The 15,699-nt window shown below is 35.1% G+C and overlaps 2 protein-coding genes across 4 annotated transcripts; one reads left to right on the top strand and one right to left on the bottom strand.

The window, feature by feature from the left end:
• The first annotated feature begins 225 nt into the window (after positions 1-225).
• Positions 226-4,305, top strand: LOC128995761 (uncharacterized protein K02A2.6-like). Its single transcript, XM_054420779.1, has one exon. It carries the CDS (start codon positions 226-228, stop codon positions 4,303-4,305), a length of 4,080 nt encoding a protein of 1,359 aa, XP_054276754.1.
• Positions 4,306-5,669: 1,364 nt separating this feature from the next.
• On the bottom strand, positions 5,670-13,664 carry LOC128995375 (GILT-like protein 1). 3 transcript variants are annotated; one of them, XM_054420384.1, is made up of 7 exons: positions 13,593-13,664; positions 11,165-11,237; positions 10,627-10,761; positions 10,133-10,315; positions 9,310-9,465; positions 8,461-8,546; positions 5,670-5,891 (listed from the first exon to the last, which is right to left on the bottom strand). In XM_054420384.1, exons 1-7 carry the CDS (start codon positions 13,628-13,630, stop codon positions 5,858-5,860), a joined length of 705 nt encoding a protein of 234 aa, XP_054276359.1. In that variant the 5' UTR covers positions 13,631-13,664; the 3' UTR covers positions 5,670-5,857. The 3 variants fall into 3 exon arrangements, with proteins under 3 accessions (XP_054276359.1, XP_054276358.1, XP_054276360.1); XM_054420383.1 differs by lacking the exon at positions 8,461-8,546 and adding an exon at positions 8,034-8,119 and having other exon boundaries at positions 13,593-13,660; XM_054420385.1 differs by lacking the exon at positions 8,461-8,546 and having other exon boundaries at positions 13,593-13,647.
• Positions 13,665-15,699: the final 2,035 nt, after the last annotated feature.

Raw genomic sequence — 15,699 nt, 5'->3', positions numbered from 1 at the left:
GCTGCACTGTGCACTGAGCCCTGAAGTGGGATGATTCGTCACGGCTCCTTCTTCTATGTCCAACAGCGATCGTAAGTGGTTCTTTATAATTACTGTCCACTTTTCTAGCGTAACGTTAGGTTACGACATTTTGGCGCAGTCGGTAATAAACCTTTTTATCATAGTTAGGGTAGTACGCGATAACAGTTGTTGTTTTAGTGCGTATTATAGTTGAGATGATTAAAAATGGCGAGTATTAGTGTTGGCAGGATTTCTGAATTTAATCCAAGTGAGGAGGACATTGTGCCCTATTTGTTGCGCCTGAAACATTTTTTCAAAGCGAACAATGTCAAGAAGGAAAACGAGGTGTCGGTTTTAATTACAGTTATTGGTCCCAGGGTTTTATCGGTCCTATCCGATTTATTATCACCGGTAGAGGTAGATTCTAAGACCTATGATGAACTTGCAGCGTTGTTGAAATTACATTATGCGCCCAAGAAGTTGGTTGTGGCGGAGCGATATGTATTCTACTCTCGTGTGCAAAAGCCGGGCGAAAGCATAGCGGAGTTTGTGGTTTCAATAAAACATTTGGCTAGTTCGTGCAAATTTGGTACCTTTTTGAAAGACGCTTTGAGGGACAAAGTGATTTCCGGCATTTCTAATGAAACTATCCGGCAGAAATTGTTGTCGGAGGAATTGGACTTTGACGAAGCTTATGCGTCAGCGCTCAGGCTGGAACAGGCCGAATCGCAGTCAAGCCTATTTGTGCAACCTCGTGGGGACATTGCGAAAATCAATGTGAAAAGTCAAAATAGGCCTAAAACTTTCATGCATAGGAGTAGTGAAAATCAAAATTCTAGAAACTCTTGTTGGAGGTGTGGTTCTGCTGGTCATTGGCCTAGTGCGTGTGCGTTCGCCAGTTACAAGTGTCACGGTTGTCAGAGAGTAGGTCATCTCAAGAAAGTGTGTAAAGCCAAGAAATCTTCTAGTTTCCATGGTAAAAAGTCGACACCTAGGATGGGGGTCCATCAAGTGGAGGAAGAGGTAGGCCTAGGCCTAGAAGTTCCAATGGCAGAGATAGGTTTGTACAACCTTAAATCAGGATCAGACAACGGCTATAAGGTAGGCCTAGTGGCTAATGATGTATATTTAGAAATGATTCTAGATACAGGCAGTGCCTTGACTATATGTCCTTCTGAGATATTTTATGAAAAATTTTCTAACCTCAAACTTAGGCCAGCAAATGTGAAACTTACTACTTATTCAGGTCATGATGTACCTGTTCTGGGACAAGTGAATGTCAATGTTAAATATAATAATCAGCAGGCGAGTTTGCCTTTGACAGTAGTTAGTTTAGAAAGTAAGAGTCAGCCGATTCTGTTGGGGCGAAACTGGTTAGGCCAGTTGAGGTTAGATTGGCAAAATGTGTTTTCATGTAAAGCCACTGTGGATCACAGTTCTGATTTGGACATTGCTAAATTGAAGAGTAAATTTAAGTCAGTTTTTCAGCCTGGAACGGGCGAAATTAAGGGTGTTAAGGCTCATATTGTCTTAAAGGAGGGGACAGTCCCTAAGTTTTGTAAGGCGAGACCAGTGCCTTTTGCGTTAAGGGAGAAAGTTGAGAGTGAGTTGGACCGCATGGTTCAAGAGGATGTTGCGTACAGAGTTACTAATTCACAGTGGAGCACTCCACTTGTGGTTGTCCCTAAGCCTAATGGTGTTAGGCTTTGTGCCGATTATAAGATTACTCTTAATCAGTGTATTGAAATGGAACATTATCCGCTTCCACAGGCTCAAGATATTTTTGCAACTCTAGGCGGTTGCTCAGTTTTTAGCTGCCTTGATCTTTCAAATGCGTATCAGCAATTGGCGGTAGCGGATGAATCGCAACATCTGTTGACCCTAGCTACCCATAAGGGTCTGTATCGTTTAAAAAGGCTACCATATGGTTTGTCTTCAGCTCCTGCAATTTTTCAGTCAGCCATCGACCAAATTTTAACAGGTCTTCCAGGAACGGTGGCGTACTTAGATGACGTCTTAGTGGCGGCTCGCTCTAAGGAAGAGGGGCTTGCCCGTCTGGCGCAGGTGCTGCAACGCCTTGATGAGTTTGGTGTTCGAGTAAACCAACAAAAGTGTAAGTTTTTGCAATCTTCAATCGAGTATTTAGGACATGTGATTACTCGAGATGGTCTCCGTCCACAAGAAAGTTTGTTAACTGCGCTGCGTAAAGCGCCTGAGCCTAGTACTAAGGAAGAGTTACGAGCCTATATTGGTCTAATAAATTATTATCATGCATTTATACCTAACCTGTCTGCTAGAATAAGCTGTTTTTATGACTTATTACATAAGGATCATCCATGGGTGTGGTCGGAGGTGTGTTCTAAGACTTTTCAGGAGAGTAAATCATGGGTGTTGGACTCAAGTTTGTTAGTTCACTATGATGTTAAAAAGCCCATAGTTCTGACGTGTGATGCGAGTCCCAGAGGGGTGGCTGCTGTTCTATCTCATCTTATCGATGGTCAGGAAAGGCCAATTGCCTTCGCATCGAAAACGCTAAGTTCCAGTGAACGGAATTATTCTCAGTTACATCGGGAGGCTCTGGCTTTGATCTTTGGAGTCAAAAAGTTTCATAAGTATATATATGGAAGACACTGTATTCTACAGACTGATCATCAGCCGTTGACGGCTATTTTTGGCTCTAAAAAGGGCGTTCCTAGTATGGCGGCAGCTAGGCTGCAGAGATGGGCCTTGATTCTATCAGCATATGATTTGGAGGTTAGGTACCGGAAGGGAGTGGATGTCCCTCACGCTGATGCGTTGTCTAGGTTACCCTTAGCAGAAGCGGAACCTATAGAGCTGGATGCTAATTTTGTTTCACATGTAGATGTGTGTACAGAAGTGATGAACAATTTCTGTGTTGTCAAGGACATTGCACCTATTACTGCCTTGCATATAGGTAAAATGACGGATAAGGATCCGATTCTTTCGAAGGTCCGAGATTTTGTGATGTACGGCTGGACGAGCTCGGTTGAGCCAGAACTAGCTATTTTTCTAAGGAAGAAGGACGAGTTGTCCGTGGAACAAGGTTGTTTGCTGTGGGGTTCTCGTGTAGTGATTCCAAAGAAACTGTATTCATCTGTGCTTCAAATGTTGCATGATCAACACCCGGGAGTTACACGCATGAAGATGCTGGCGAGAAGTTATGTCTGGTGGCCAGGCATGGAGAAGTCGATTGAAGACGTGGTGGCCTCTTGTTCTGCGTGTCAGTTAACTAGGAATTCGGTACCTAAAGTACCGTTGCAGCAATGGCCTACAACATCAACTCGATGGCAGAGGATACACATTGACTTTGCGGAGGATCCAGAGTCGAGACAGCAACTTTTAGTTTTGATTGACACATACTCTAAATGGTTAGAGGTATTTATCATGAGTTCCATGAATTCTTCCAAGGTTATCGAGAAACTCCGTACCTTGTTTTCATCGTATGGATTGCCTGTTGAACTGGTGTCGGACAACGGAAGATCTTTTACTAGTCAAGAGTTCAAGACCTTTTTGCATAACAACAATGTGAAGTTCACATTAACTCCCCCGTATCATGCGGCTTCAAATGGATCTGCAGAGAGAAGTGTTCAGGAGGTCAAGAAAAACCTTTTGCGTCAAGTGATTGAGGAACATCAGCGTTCTCAGCGTACCACTCTTCAAATGAAATTAGATAATTTCTTGTTTGCGTACCGCAACACTCCAAATACAGTTACTGGCTTAACCCCTGCAGAAATGTTCCTGTCTTGGAAGCCTCGTACTCAGTTGGTTATGTTAAAACCCAATCTCCAGTCATCCATTGATCAAAAACACAGGGAACAAAAAGATGCAGCTGATAGGCTTAGGGGAAGAAGCAGATTTTTCTCAGAAGGTCAGGCAGTCTATGTCAAAACTGTCCGAAATGAAAAGATATCTTGGGTTCCTGGCAAAATAATTCTAAAGAGAAGTCCGGTCACCTATCTGGTGAGTGTTATTGGTGGAAAACCCCGATTTTGTCATGCGGATCACTTGAGAGCTCGGTATGCAGAAGAGGAGGAGATTTTTGTATCACCCAAGGACCCCGTTGTATCACCCCAAGTGCCCAAGAATTCACCCCCGCCGGAGGATCGACCAACCAGTCCCATGATGATGTCACCTGTACCTAGGCCTACGACCAGTCCCAGGGAGAGCCTAGGGCAAGCCCAGTCTCAGCCAACTCCTGCGTCGCCGCTAGCACAGTGCAGCCCACCACCCTCGCTGAGGAAGTCTGCACGGACTGTGCGAAAGCCTCACAGGCTGGACTTGTAAAATTATTACTGAATAATGGGAAGAAGAAATTTTGGTTGCATTTTATTGAAAGTGAATTTATTTTATTTTGAAAGTTGAGTTAATTTTGAATTTATGATATTGACTTTTTTTTTTATGGGGAAGGCGAGTGTAGTAGAAGTCATTATAGTTTCATATATGAACAGTTATAATTATTAGTAACGGAAGAGTTATTATGTTTTGCGGGGTGGCTGCACTGTGCACTGAGCCCTGAAGTGGGATGATTCGTCACGGCTCCTTCTTCTATGTCCAACAGCGATCGTAAGTGGTTCTTTATAATTACTGTCCACTTTTCTAGCGTAACGTTAGGTTACGACAATGGGCCTTATGGGTTAATTGGTTGACATGAGATTTTTTGCGAGACAACAATGAAAATGTAAACAAGAGTCACACCATATATTAGTCAACGAATCATCTCAATAGCACATTACAAATACCGTACAGAGAAAAAGGGAAGACCAATCGGATTAATACCATTGAGCATAATTTACTACAAAATGGATAACCAATAATTATGGTCAGCGGAATAAGGCTGATGCACCATTGACTTTAAATAATCAAAATAGCTATTCCATTAATGTGAACCAAATATATGCCTACCATTGAGTGTGGATACAAGTGGACTTTCCATTTATGTGAACTAGACGTACCATTCAATAATGCAGACTTTGAACGCAGAAGTTTTAGGTTATAATTGTATTTAATTTATAATGCTTTTATTTGTTTTCATTTGATATGTGGACCATCCATATACGTATAACTACATCGATGTATTGATATATCGATATATCGGTATATTGATAAATCGATTGTGTGGATTTTCTAGTCCGCAGCTCATCTTAATCTTTCGATTCATTTATCAACCAAACAGAAAAAGTGGAGTTCTCTCACAAGAGAAGAAATTTTTCAGTTTTGGAGATCTCCCCCCACTAATAAGCCATAACAATGGAAAAGTACTCAATCAAAATATTAGTTGTGTAAATGCATGAAAATTAGATATTACATGTTTTTGTATGGATACCGATAAGTAAATAATATAGCTTTCTAAATATTTTATGCTAAAAATATGTGATTCGTTTTATTTTACTTCTTAACTACTAACATTGAATATTTAGTCAATGCTACCACTTGATGAAATAAAAACAATATTATTGTTTAACATAAAAAATATAATTTTGGAAAATAAAGTAAGTTATGTGCCTTAATTTTATTTTTTTAGCAATTATAAAATAGCTACATACAAGACAATTATTTGTGAATTTCATTAATTTTATATGTAACATCTTTAATTTCTGCAGAGGATAAATTGTTATATTATTTTTTACAAACAATAAAAAAATACAACATTTAAGTTTTTTAGCTTTTTATTTTCCTCCACAACGTCCAGACGTAAATATACATTTTGGTGAGTTAAATACTATGATGGACTTCTCAAAGATTGGTTGTGAAATGAAATTTGATTAGTTCAGCAATACTTTAATTTTCTTCCTACACAGCTCTTGAATGTAGTGACAAACGGTCAACGTGAATTTGCTTACAGCTGCAGCGTGATCTCTCTTCTTATATTTCTGTAAAAATATAGAAAATATTAGAGAACTAACACACATTTAGGTGGCATAATGATTTGTATGAAACGGCTTAGAAAATAACCTATATACTAGCTTACTAGCGTTGACAATAATTGATACTATATTATTATAGACTTATTTATAGACTTAATTATACTAGACAAATCTTGTATTTATTTTTGTGTAAATCATCTTGCTTTGATGCGTTATTGTGTAATGGTATTTGCAGTATAAATAAATAAATAAAAAAAGAAGGAAAAAAAATTAATTAATAAATTAATTAACTAAAAATAATAAAATAAATAAATTAAAAAAATTATAAAATAAATTAATTAAAAAAATAATAAAATAAATTAATTAAAAAATAATAAAATAAATTAATTATTTTAATAATAAAATAAATAAATAATTAAATTCCAAACAGAGAAAATTGAAATAGTTTCATAAACAACTATTACATAAACTGTTATTTCATAAACTACTCGTTTTCCCGTGAAATAAGAACAAAAAAGAAATACTTGTGCGTTTTTGACCCACAGGCAGACGTAGTGTTGTTGGCTTCAATATTAAATTTAAAATCACAGGTTTTTTCAACACTAAGAAATTTATTTACGGTTTTCTATTTGTTCTGTTTATATTAGTAGAGAATAACTATAAAGCAATATGAGTGATTAAACAAATATTTGTATGGACACATAATATTCTGTTTTGCTAGTTGTGAATGTCAATTAATTATCCTATATAGTGAAGAACAATTCAATTTGAACTACATTTCTTAGAAACTAAATGAACTAGCTACCTTAATAGGCTTAACTTATGTGTTATGGAAAGCAGGATAAGAGTTCGCATGAAAATAAAAAAAACACATATTTTATCGAAAAATTGAGATAAATGACTGAAAACGCATTTATAAAATGTTTAGGGAATACGGATTTTTATCTTCCAATAACAAAAGAGTTTGCAGGTCAATTTGATTTTTACTTTATGACTTGCGCAAGTTATATTTGATCGTAGCCTCAATCTGTACAAAAGACAGGAAATATTGCATTACAGTCGAGTTTTGGTCATCGGGAAATAACCGTGTTTTGATTTTGCGAAAATACTGAAGTTTGAGATACGTCCCAGAAATTCATGTACCTATTAATATTATGAAATAAGTGAACATCAAGATTATCTATTTAAATTTCACTGACTTAAATTGTTCGATCATTTACAAAAATATTAATCAGTTCATAACTGACAAAAATTTGTTGACCAAAAGACTGCACGAACATGAAAAAGTCGTATTTCAAAATTATAATACTTCTTTAAGAACATTTTTTCTCTGACATAGGATGTGTGGACTTTATCAGTTTTGTGATCATACTACAAACATTCGCAAAGAGACAATTATCAAGTCTGTTCCCGCGTGAGAGTCGAACATTTCTGTATAAATTCATAACATTTATAATATACAACAAAGATAAGAATTTTATTGCCTGCAAAATATAGGTTACTTCCAGTAAAAAATGTTTTATGCTTTTCTAAATTGTATAGATTCGACACATATTCTATATTTATTTCAGCTTGGTTTGAGTAATCTCTTTCTAAACCTTCGGTCTATGCTAAAAACGTGTTTAAGTTAACAATGTAGGCAATGCTTTCTCGAGATACCGGAAGAATATTTTCATTGTTGTATGGTACTGGTTTTACCTAACCAGTTTTGACTTTTGATTTGAAATTAATTCAGTTATGTATTATGTAAAATCCCCTTGATTGATTTTCATTATTCGTGCATGTTGAAAATCTTAGTCGAAACATGTAAAGACGTGTCTGTGTTATTTTTACCTAGGCTACGACACGTTGACAATCAAGATTCTGCAACCAAACCTCAGGATGTACAACAATATTAATTATTTTAATCTGACCCACATAAATTAAATATTTAGATGAGGTAAAGCCTCTTTGATAATTTTATTTCACATTGTTCTACGCAAAACAATCACATTATTCATTCACAAGCCTATTAGTTCTGCAAAAACCGTACCTATAAAGTACTAGCTATTTAAAAACGGTGGATTTTCGTCGGTGTTTTCAAAGAACTCTCACCCTACTTTCCAAACTAAATTACTTTTTCCGATAATAAGGGTGGAAAATAATTACTTTTCTTCACACAAGTCCATTTGAAATCCACAGACTGTTTTTAAGAACTCGTTCAGGCCTTCGCCACGATCTTTCTTTTTAGGTGTCTGAAAGAAAATTAATACAAATTTACATTTTTCGATTTCATAGTTTCTATTTGCATGCGAACTCTTATCCTCCTAATGCTTTTGAGAAGTTCTGTTGGTAAAACTGGCCCAATTGTAGGTCTCTGGCATAACTACGACTAATTTTATCATAGCTCATGAAATTATTTTCTAAGTAGGCCTATTATTCCTTTGAACTTATCTGACACATGTTTACAAAATGGCAAAAAACAAAAATAACTATAAAAAAATTAGAAAGACCAATCGCCTGCAAACTCTTCAGCGACTCTTGCCCTGCTGTCCTTCCTAACCTAGAATAATCTAAAAAGTAAACAAAGAATTACTTCTCTTCGCACAGATCGAACACAATTCGACAGATTAACTTTTTGAAATTTGTCAAGGCTTGGGCATGGTCTCTCTTATTGAACAGCTGAAATACAAAACAATACGATGAAGATGTTACTAATAGACTACAAGTTTTTAAGCGTATTAAAACTATCTATGGTTTATTAAGACCATTGATAGCTGGTTTTAATAAACCAGCTATCAAACATAACCTGTACAGTAAAACCTACAGTCAACGGTAAAACTCAAATGTCTTTGGCTGGTGAGTGGAACTGTGAATTATTTTAACCTGAGTAAAACCCATTTTTCGTTTTTCCCACAAACAATTTTCTTTTTGGTGGGGTGATTGTTTCAAGAAAGATCACCATTATCTCAGTGCAAAATATATATTGAGCGTATGGTACTCTTTAAACTCTATTTAAATATAACTTAATTTAAACATTATTTAATCTATAATATATTTGGCTTATTGTGCTGTGTCATATGGAAATAGATAAAAAATGTAGTAAATCAGTTTTCGTTACAATGACGAACCATTCTACTAATCCAAGTAAGCACTTTTTCTGGGGTATGGAGATGACTCAAAATTGCACGAATTCTAAATACATTTTAAGTAATGCTTAGTTTGCCAGTAACTCTAGCCTGAGTTGGTGTCCTTGATCATCAAGCTCATTTTTCATTGTTTTTAGCATTGTGAACTTGTTCAAAGGGTTATTTCGGTCGAGCTCCACCGATTCACACAATTTTGAACTCAACATGAACAAAAAATATTATTCTAAGTATTAATAACTTTTTTGTTATCTAAAAGTGAAGAACTGTTAAATTTTTCCTTGAGGTTTCGTACTTACATCATTAAACACTATCTTAGGTAGGGAATCAAGCTTCTTGGGGAACATCTTCTGTGTTCTGATTCCGTGGTTGACGACCAAATAATCGGTGTCAGGGGAGTTGACACAATCAATGAACTTGTGAGCGTCTGGCCTGATGTGGATCTCGTCCAGGCACTGAACAATCAACAATCGATTAAAAAGGTGTTATGTAATACCAATATATGCATCATTATAGTTGGAGCTATCCGTTGTGAATGAATAAATAACAATATATAAATAAATAAATAAACAAAAAAATGAATAATAAAAAAAAATATAAAAAATAAATAATAAATAAATATTTTTTTATAATTAAGTTAGTAAGTAAATAGGTAAGTGGGTAAGTAAGGAAGTAAGTTAGTTATTAAGTAAATAAATAATTAATAATAAAATCAACTAAATGATAAAATGTAGAATCCCAACTGGAAGTCGAAAAATTAGTAACTATTTCGATATTGAACAAATTTTAAGAGAGATGTCTTGATAAATCACTAATGTACGATACAACTGGGTTGTTTAAACCTAAAAATTGAAACCTTCACAAAATTCTAAAAAGGTCCTAGGCGTAATAGCTATTTACGTTACAATCGTAGTAAGAGCGTTTTTACATCACGCAGGTGAATGTTGTGCAACGAGCGGAAGGGAGTTGATAATTCACCTAAGTGATGTAAACACGCTCTTGCGTAACGTGTAAAGTAGCCTACATTTATTCCACCTTAAAATTTTCCTAGTCCAATTAATTAATACTTGATTTAGGCTCACATAAGACTTAAATTCTTAACAAAAGTGTTACACGACTTACGTCTGGTAGTCCGTCCATTTGATCTTTCTTGTTGATCAGACACTTGATCACCTTGACCATTTTCAGCTTGTGCGCGTGCATCTTCTTGATCACACAGGCGTGCAGTTTGTTGGCGATGCATTCTTCTTCTCCTCGAGTGCAGACGAACTCCAGATGAGGTTCTGGCTCTTGCTCCACTGATACCTGTCACAGAATTTACATATCTCTCAGTTTATGACGTGATAAGCCAATCAGCTGTTCGGAACAAAGCGCAGACAAAACAATTGGATTGGACTTTGGATGATATTTTATACATGTAAAACCATTGAGCATTTCAGAAATTGAGTTTGTGGAAATGCTGCATTCATCAAAGCGAGTTATTTTGTTGATTTAGATACAATTTTAAGATAATTGACACAAGTAAATTTAATGGTTCAATTTGGACAATTCTCGACGGCTGGCTGAAGACACCAAATTATCTATTAATTTATTTTAATGAATACTCTACAACTCACGTTAGTTTTTCCGAAGGGGACGAGCTCAATCTCGATACCCTCTTCAATCTGTTCCCAGTGAGGTGAGAACTGGTTGTTGATGAAATCCTTGAAAACGGGATCCATCGCTTCGTAGAACACCGTCACCTTGACAGTCTGAAAAACATATGCAGTAATGAAGATAAAATACAACACAACAACAGCAACAACAACAACAACAACAACAACACGAACAACAACAGCCAAATATTAAACCAGACCAGAAAACATTCAAATCTTTGAAGAAACCTGAGGGGGGTAACGTATCTGAAAAAAGTTGATAGGAAGCAAGATTCCACCAACATGCCATTTTGTCGACAAGCCAGTTGACCGACATTATAAATTAAATATCCACAAGAAAACAATGTTGCTACCGAAATATAATTTTGCCGACAAGTTAGATAATCGAAAATATTTAATCATTTTCTGCATATGAACATAGTAAATATTGTTGTACAATAAATTGATAATATATATATATATATATGTCTCAACGGCAATTGACGGTAACAGCTCATACCTTTGAATCTCTGACAGCTGCGTGGAAGGCGGAGCTGGCCGCCACGCATAGCAGCAGAATCACACCTGCAAGCCTGAAAAAACGTAAAATAACTATAGGAACACAGCTACAATTACCATTAACAATACCAAAATAAAAATCCCGTCCAATTTAGCTGTAAAAGTTATTTTTATTTTATAGAACTTGATTTAATAACCACGTTGGTTTAACACTTACTATAGTGTGCAATTGGCCAAATTCTATTTTTAGTTTTGGGTTTTTATACTTTGACAATAGACGAGACAAAAAAGTAGTTAATGCAGAATATTCTAATAGTTCAATGTTTTCCATTATTTTTTATTATTAGTAAAAGCATAAAAGACTTATCGCCAAAATGTGTATACACTATTTTAAGTTATGTCACTACGATCACTATAGGAAAAACGTCCCATCTAATGTAAAAATTTGAAGCAAATAAAAACGTGGCGCAATCTGTTGGGATGGTAAAAGAACTAATGGCGATATTCTGTGTCAAGTGGTAAATCAATCAGCTGATGGCTATGATTAAGCTAGGATGGATCGGTGGTGAGTCGGTGGCTCATTCGGTAGCGACGCGGACTTCGGGCCCAAGGCAGCGATGTCGTGGGTTCGGATCGGGTTCGGATCCTGGTCACTGCCGATAACATTTTATCAGTACAGTTCACCTTTGTACTGTACCGGCTCACTCCTTGCTTTGCTGCAAACGATCCACGCACGGGCGCTTAGTCTATGTGGACGGGCAAATGCAAGGTTAAAAGAGGCCACCAACCTCTTTTTTTTTATAAAAAATAAAAAAATAATGAAACTGCATGTATTAATTAATATGTATTTAATTTATAGTACTAGGAGACTGAGCATTGCTCAGATTGAATTAAACATTAAATATATAAGTCAATCAGCTAAGTTAAATATATTTATTATGTACGGTAAACAATATCAACAGATATTAGATTATACAAAGTACACATTTTAGTACACCTTTATAAACACATAGATTGCATTAAAAAACCTGCATCAGCTGTTTTTACAGCAGGTAAAAAAGCGTATTGACGATAACATGGGGACTTTAAAGGGCTGTAGGGCGGAAACTGGATTTTACAGCCTTGTGACCAAGTCCAATCGATTTCTCGTGGCCAAATACCCCATAATAAAAAAATTAAAATTACTCTGACGAAAAATAAAAATTTGTCTGTACACGCGCTTGTTTTAGAGTTTAGGACTCAACTCAATTATAAGATGGTCCTGAACTTCATACATTTTCTTGGCTTCAAATTTTACATTGGACGAGGAGAAGTATACTCAGAGTATAGTCAATACCACAATTAATTCAATAATTGGGGTATTTTTAATACAATATTTTTAATTAAATATTTTTATAACTATTTTCTGAGTTGGATTTACACTCTGAAGCCAGTGTCACATTCATAAAACCGTTTTGACATAATTCGACATAAATCTAAGTTTCCAACAACTAAGGTGCAAAGTTATCTACAAACATATGTTTTATATCACTACGTTTCTTGCAGACGTCATCGATGTACAAGGAAGTTACATAATCGAATCATGACGATAAAACACGTGGCAATTCTACTGCAGCCTACTTTTCTCTGGCTAGAACTCATCTATTTGTAAAGCTTAGCAAACTATAGTCATTAAAAAAATGTGTAATTTATATTAAAGTAATAAAATATATAATAATACTATGTTAACGTAATTGTCCTTATTTCCCCAAACTAGAAACTTAACATACAGTACCCCACTTAGTGAAATACGCTCAATATGTAAAATGGCGTCGATTGAGTTTATGTTTCTATTGTCACTATGGTGCAGTTTAAAAAAAGTCTTTTTGTAAATTTTATTTTTTTCCAATTTTTTACATTAATTGATTTACCATCTCACAAACTACCTACAGTAAAATTATACAGTAATTATGACTAATGCAGTTAATTTTTTATTCAATAATTATTATTTGGAAAAAATATGCGTGTACTCAATTGTTTTAAGCACATATTGAATTGTTGCTTATTCAAAATAATCTATCACACAAAAGGTGCACTGCATGTAAATAAGTTGGAATTTAGTTATAACTACGATTTTAAAGTTCATTTATGCAAGACCTAATATTATAAAATACACAGTTTTTTGCACTCTAGAGAAATATTCCATTTAAAAATCTAAAAGTACATTTAACATTTTTCTACAATACAAAAACGCAAAAGTACCAACCATTGACAAAATCATCGATACATCGATCAAATGCGATTTTAGGAACCGGCGAAGGTTTTTAATCCGCAATGTGCAATCATTGTATGCAATCATTGACTATGCAATTCAATAATAAATTACGAAGTAAAGACCAAACTGCATTATTGAACATATTGCAGGGTAGGCAGGAAGGTGTTTTACTTACATTTTGCTTGTAGCCACCGTGTTGACTGATAAAATCATTCCAACGTTTGCCCTGATAGCTGTTATCTTTCTCTGTTACCATACGCGGTTCGTATTCTATCAATGATGCTTGGTTGACTAACAAAATATCACGAATAGATTTTGTACTTTCCCCCTATGGAGGAAGTATTGTTTTCGTAAACACAGAGTTTAAATTTTCGGTGGATATCAGCTTTGGGGTCCCCTGAAGCCAAAAGAGCATTTTCAAGTATCTGTATGGGTTTATGTATATGTACAGATACAGACCACACCAGTGATCCCATTTTGCTGAAATTTGATATGTGGGTAATTTATGGTACCTCCAGTTTTTTTATTTTTTTTCGAAATCTCGATTTTTAATGGTGATTTCCCCATAAAATAACGGTAAAGTCAAATAAAACCCGGCTCAAACTACTCTGATCATGATTAAGTATTTAATAGTCGTTTTAATTCTGAACAAAAATTTAAACCCCCAATTGCTGCAAAAATGACGGTTAAATAGTTATTGTACGGTAAAATTTGTGATTTTACCTATACATGATCTTAGTTGTTACTCCCTCTGCTTACATAAGTTAACTGCTTATATAAGTGTTGTTGAAAAGCCCATGGGAGAAAGTATGATTATCAAAGTAGTTTATTTACTGACTAATGGTGAGTTTATTGTAAATAGTTGAGAAATCATAGATTGCTCAGTTATATTTCGTATGTTTATTAGAATTGGATTATCATTTTAATAGGTTTATATTATTCTCAATTAACAATAAATGATGTCATAACTCCCGCTAATCCGAACTAATTGGGACTAGATCCTTTTCGGTTTATCTATTAGTTCGAATAAGTGAAAAACGTATTGTAATTTATTACTTACTTACTTACTGGAGTGGCCACTGGTACCCTAAGAGGTACTTGGCCTCGCCCACACACTGCCTCCAGATGTCTCTGTCTTTGCTGTCATTTTCACTCCTTCCCAGTCTTCTTACATCTTTTTGTACTTGATCCTTCCATCTAAGTTTGGGACGGCCTCGTGGTCTCCTGCCTTCGGGGTTTCTATCAAGTACATTTCTCGTAGTGGAGTCTTCCTCTCTTCTCGAAATATGTACTTTATATTGTAATTTATTACAAAATAAAATAATGCATTTTCAATTGATCCCACACTACATTGTTTTAATATACTTTCCATGCAAGAAATTAGTGCAGGTTCAGCTGGTTGCTTAATAAAAATAGGGCTTTATTACGTACCACTGTATTGTTATGAATTTTTACCGGACACCAGCTGATTATAATTGGCAATAAGTCGACTTAAAATATCCTCTCTTAGAAGTTAAGTGTAGTAATTGTCCTTTAGTAGTTGGGAATATACCACGGATTTGTACAGTTTTCACATTGTTCGGATAGTTTAGAGTAGTAGCCTATGGCGAAAATATCGTACGTAACTCGTCCAAAATGTGTTTACCGGACTAGTAACGTAATATAACGGGTTCATAATGACCGCTAACATTTTGTTTTGTAGCTCAGCTAATTCATGGGTTTTTGTTTTCGTTTAATGGTTCATTAATAGAATTTGTTTTAAATTATAAGTTGTTGAAACTATTCAGATTTTCTAATGGCGGTGGCATAACAAATAAATGAGGTGTTGTTTAATGGTTTTGCGGGCGTGAAGAAATAAATAAAACAACGCTGTGTAAAATAACAATTACAGTTTATTTAGACTCAAATAAATTCAAGAATTTGCGTTTTGCTCATATTTCTTTGAGTTTTAATAAACTAATTGTTATTTTACACAGCGTTGTTTTATTTATTACTTCACACCCGGAAAACAAAGATTACATTGATTTCACAAATAATTTATTTGTTATGCCACATCCATCAGAAAGGTTTAATAGTTTGAACAACTTATAATTTAATAAAATACTATTAATTAAGAAACCATTCAACGAAAAAAAGCATCTCTCTTGCTCTAGCCCATGAATTAGCTGAGCTGTCATAAAACAAAATGTTAGTGGTTATTATGAACCACCCTTTACTATATTTAAAATTTATTATGCAATGTAAACTGTGTTCTGATTAATCATTACCAAATCAGCTGTAAA

Source organism: Macrosteles quadrilineatus, unplaced genomic scaffold (genome assembly GCF_028750875.1).
Source record: "Macrosteles quadrilineatus isolate MER2022 unplaced genomic scaffold, UCM_ALF_1.0 Scaffold_5__1_contigs__length_97177068, whole genome shotgun sequence".
Classification (NCBI taxonomy): domain Eukaryota; kingdom Metazoa; phylum Arthropoda; class Insecta; order Hemiptera; family Cicadellidae; genus Macrosteles; species Macrosteles quadrilineatus.
The sequence above is the reverse complement of the archived record's forward strand: the minus strand, read 5'-3'. Positions and strand labels throughout refer to the sequence as shown.

Coding starts and splice junctions, on each gene's coding strand:
- LOC128995761 (XM_054420779.1), top strand. CDS start 226: ATGGCGAGTATTAGTGTTGGCAGGATTTCTGAATTTAATCCAAGTGAG.
- LOC128995375 (XM_054420384.1), bottom strand. CDS start 13,630: ATGATTTTATCAGTCAACACGGTGGCTACAAGCAAAAT. Junction 9,466..10,132: donor AAATGGACGGACTACCAGAC/GTAAGTCGTGTA, acceptor TTGATTGTTCAG/TGCCTGGACGAGATCCACAT. Junction 8,547..9,309: donor CTAAGATAGTGTTTAATGAT/GTAAGTACGAAA, acceptor TTTGTATTTCAG/CTGTTCAATAAGAGAGACCA.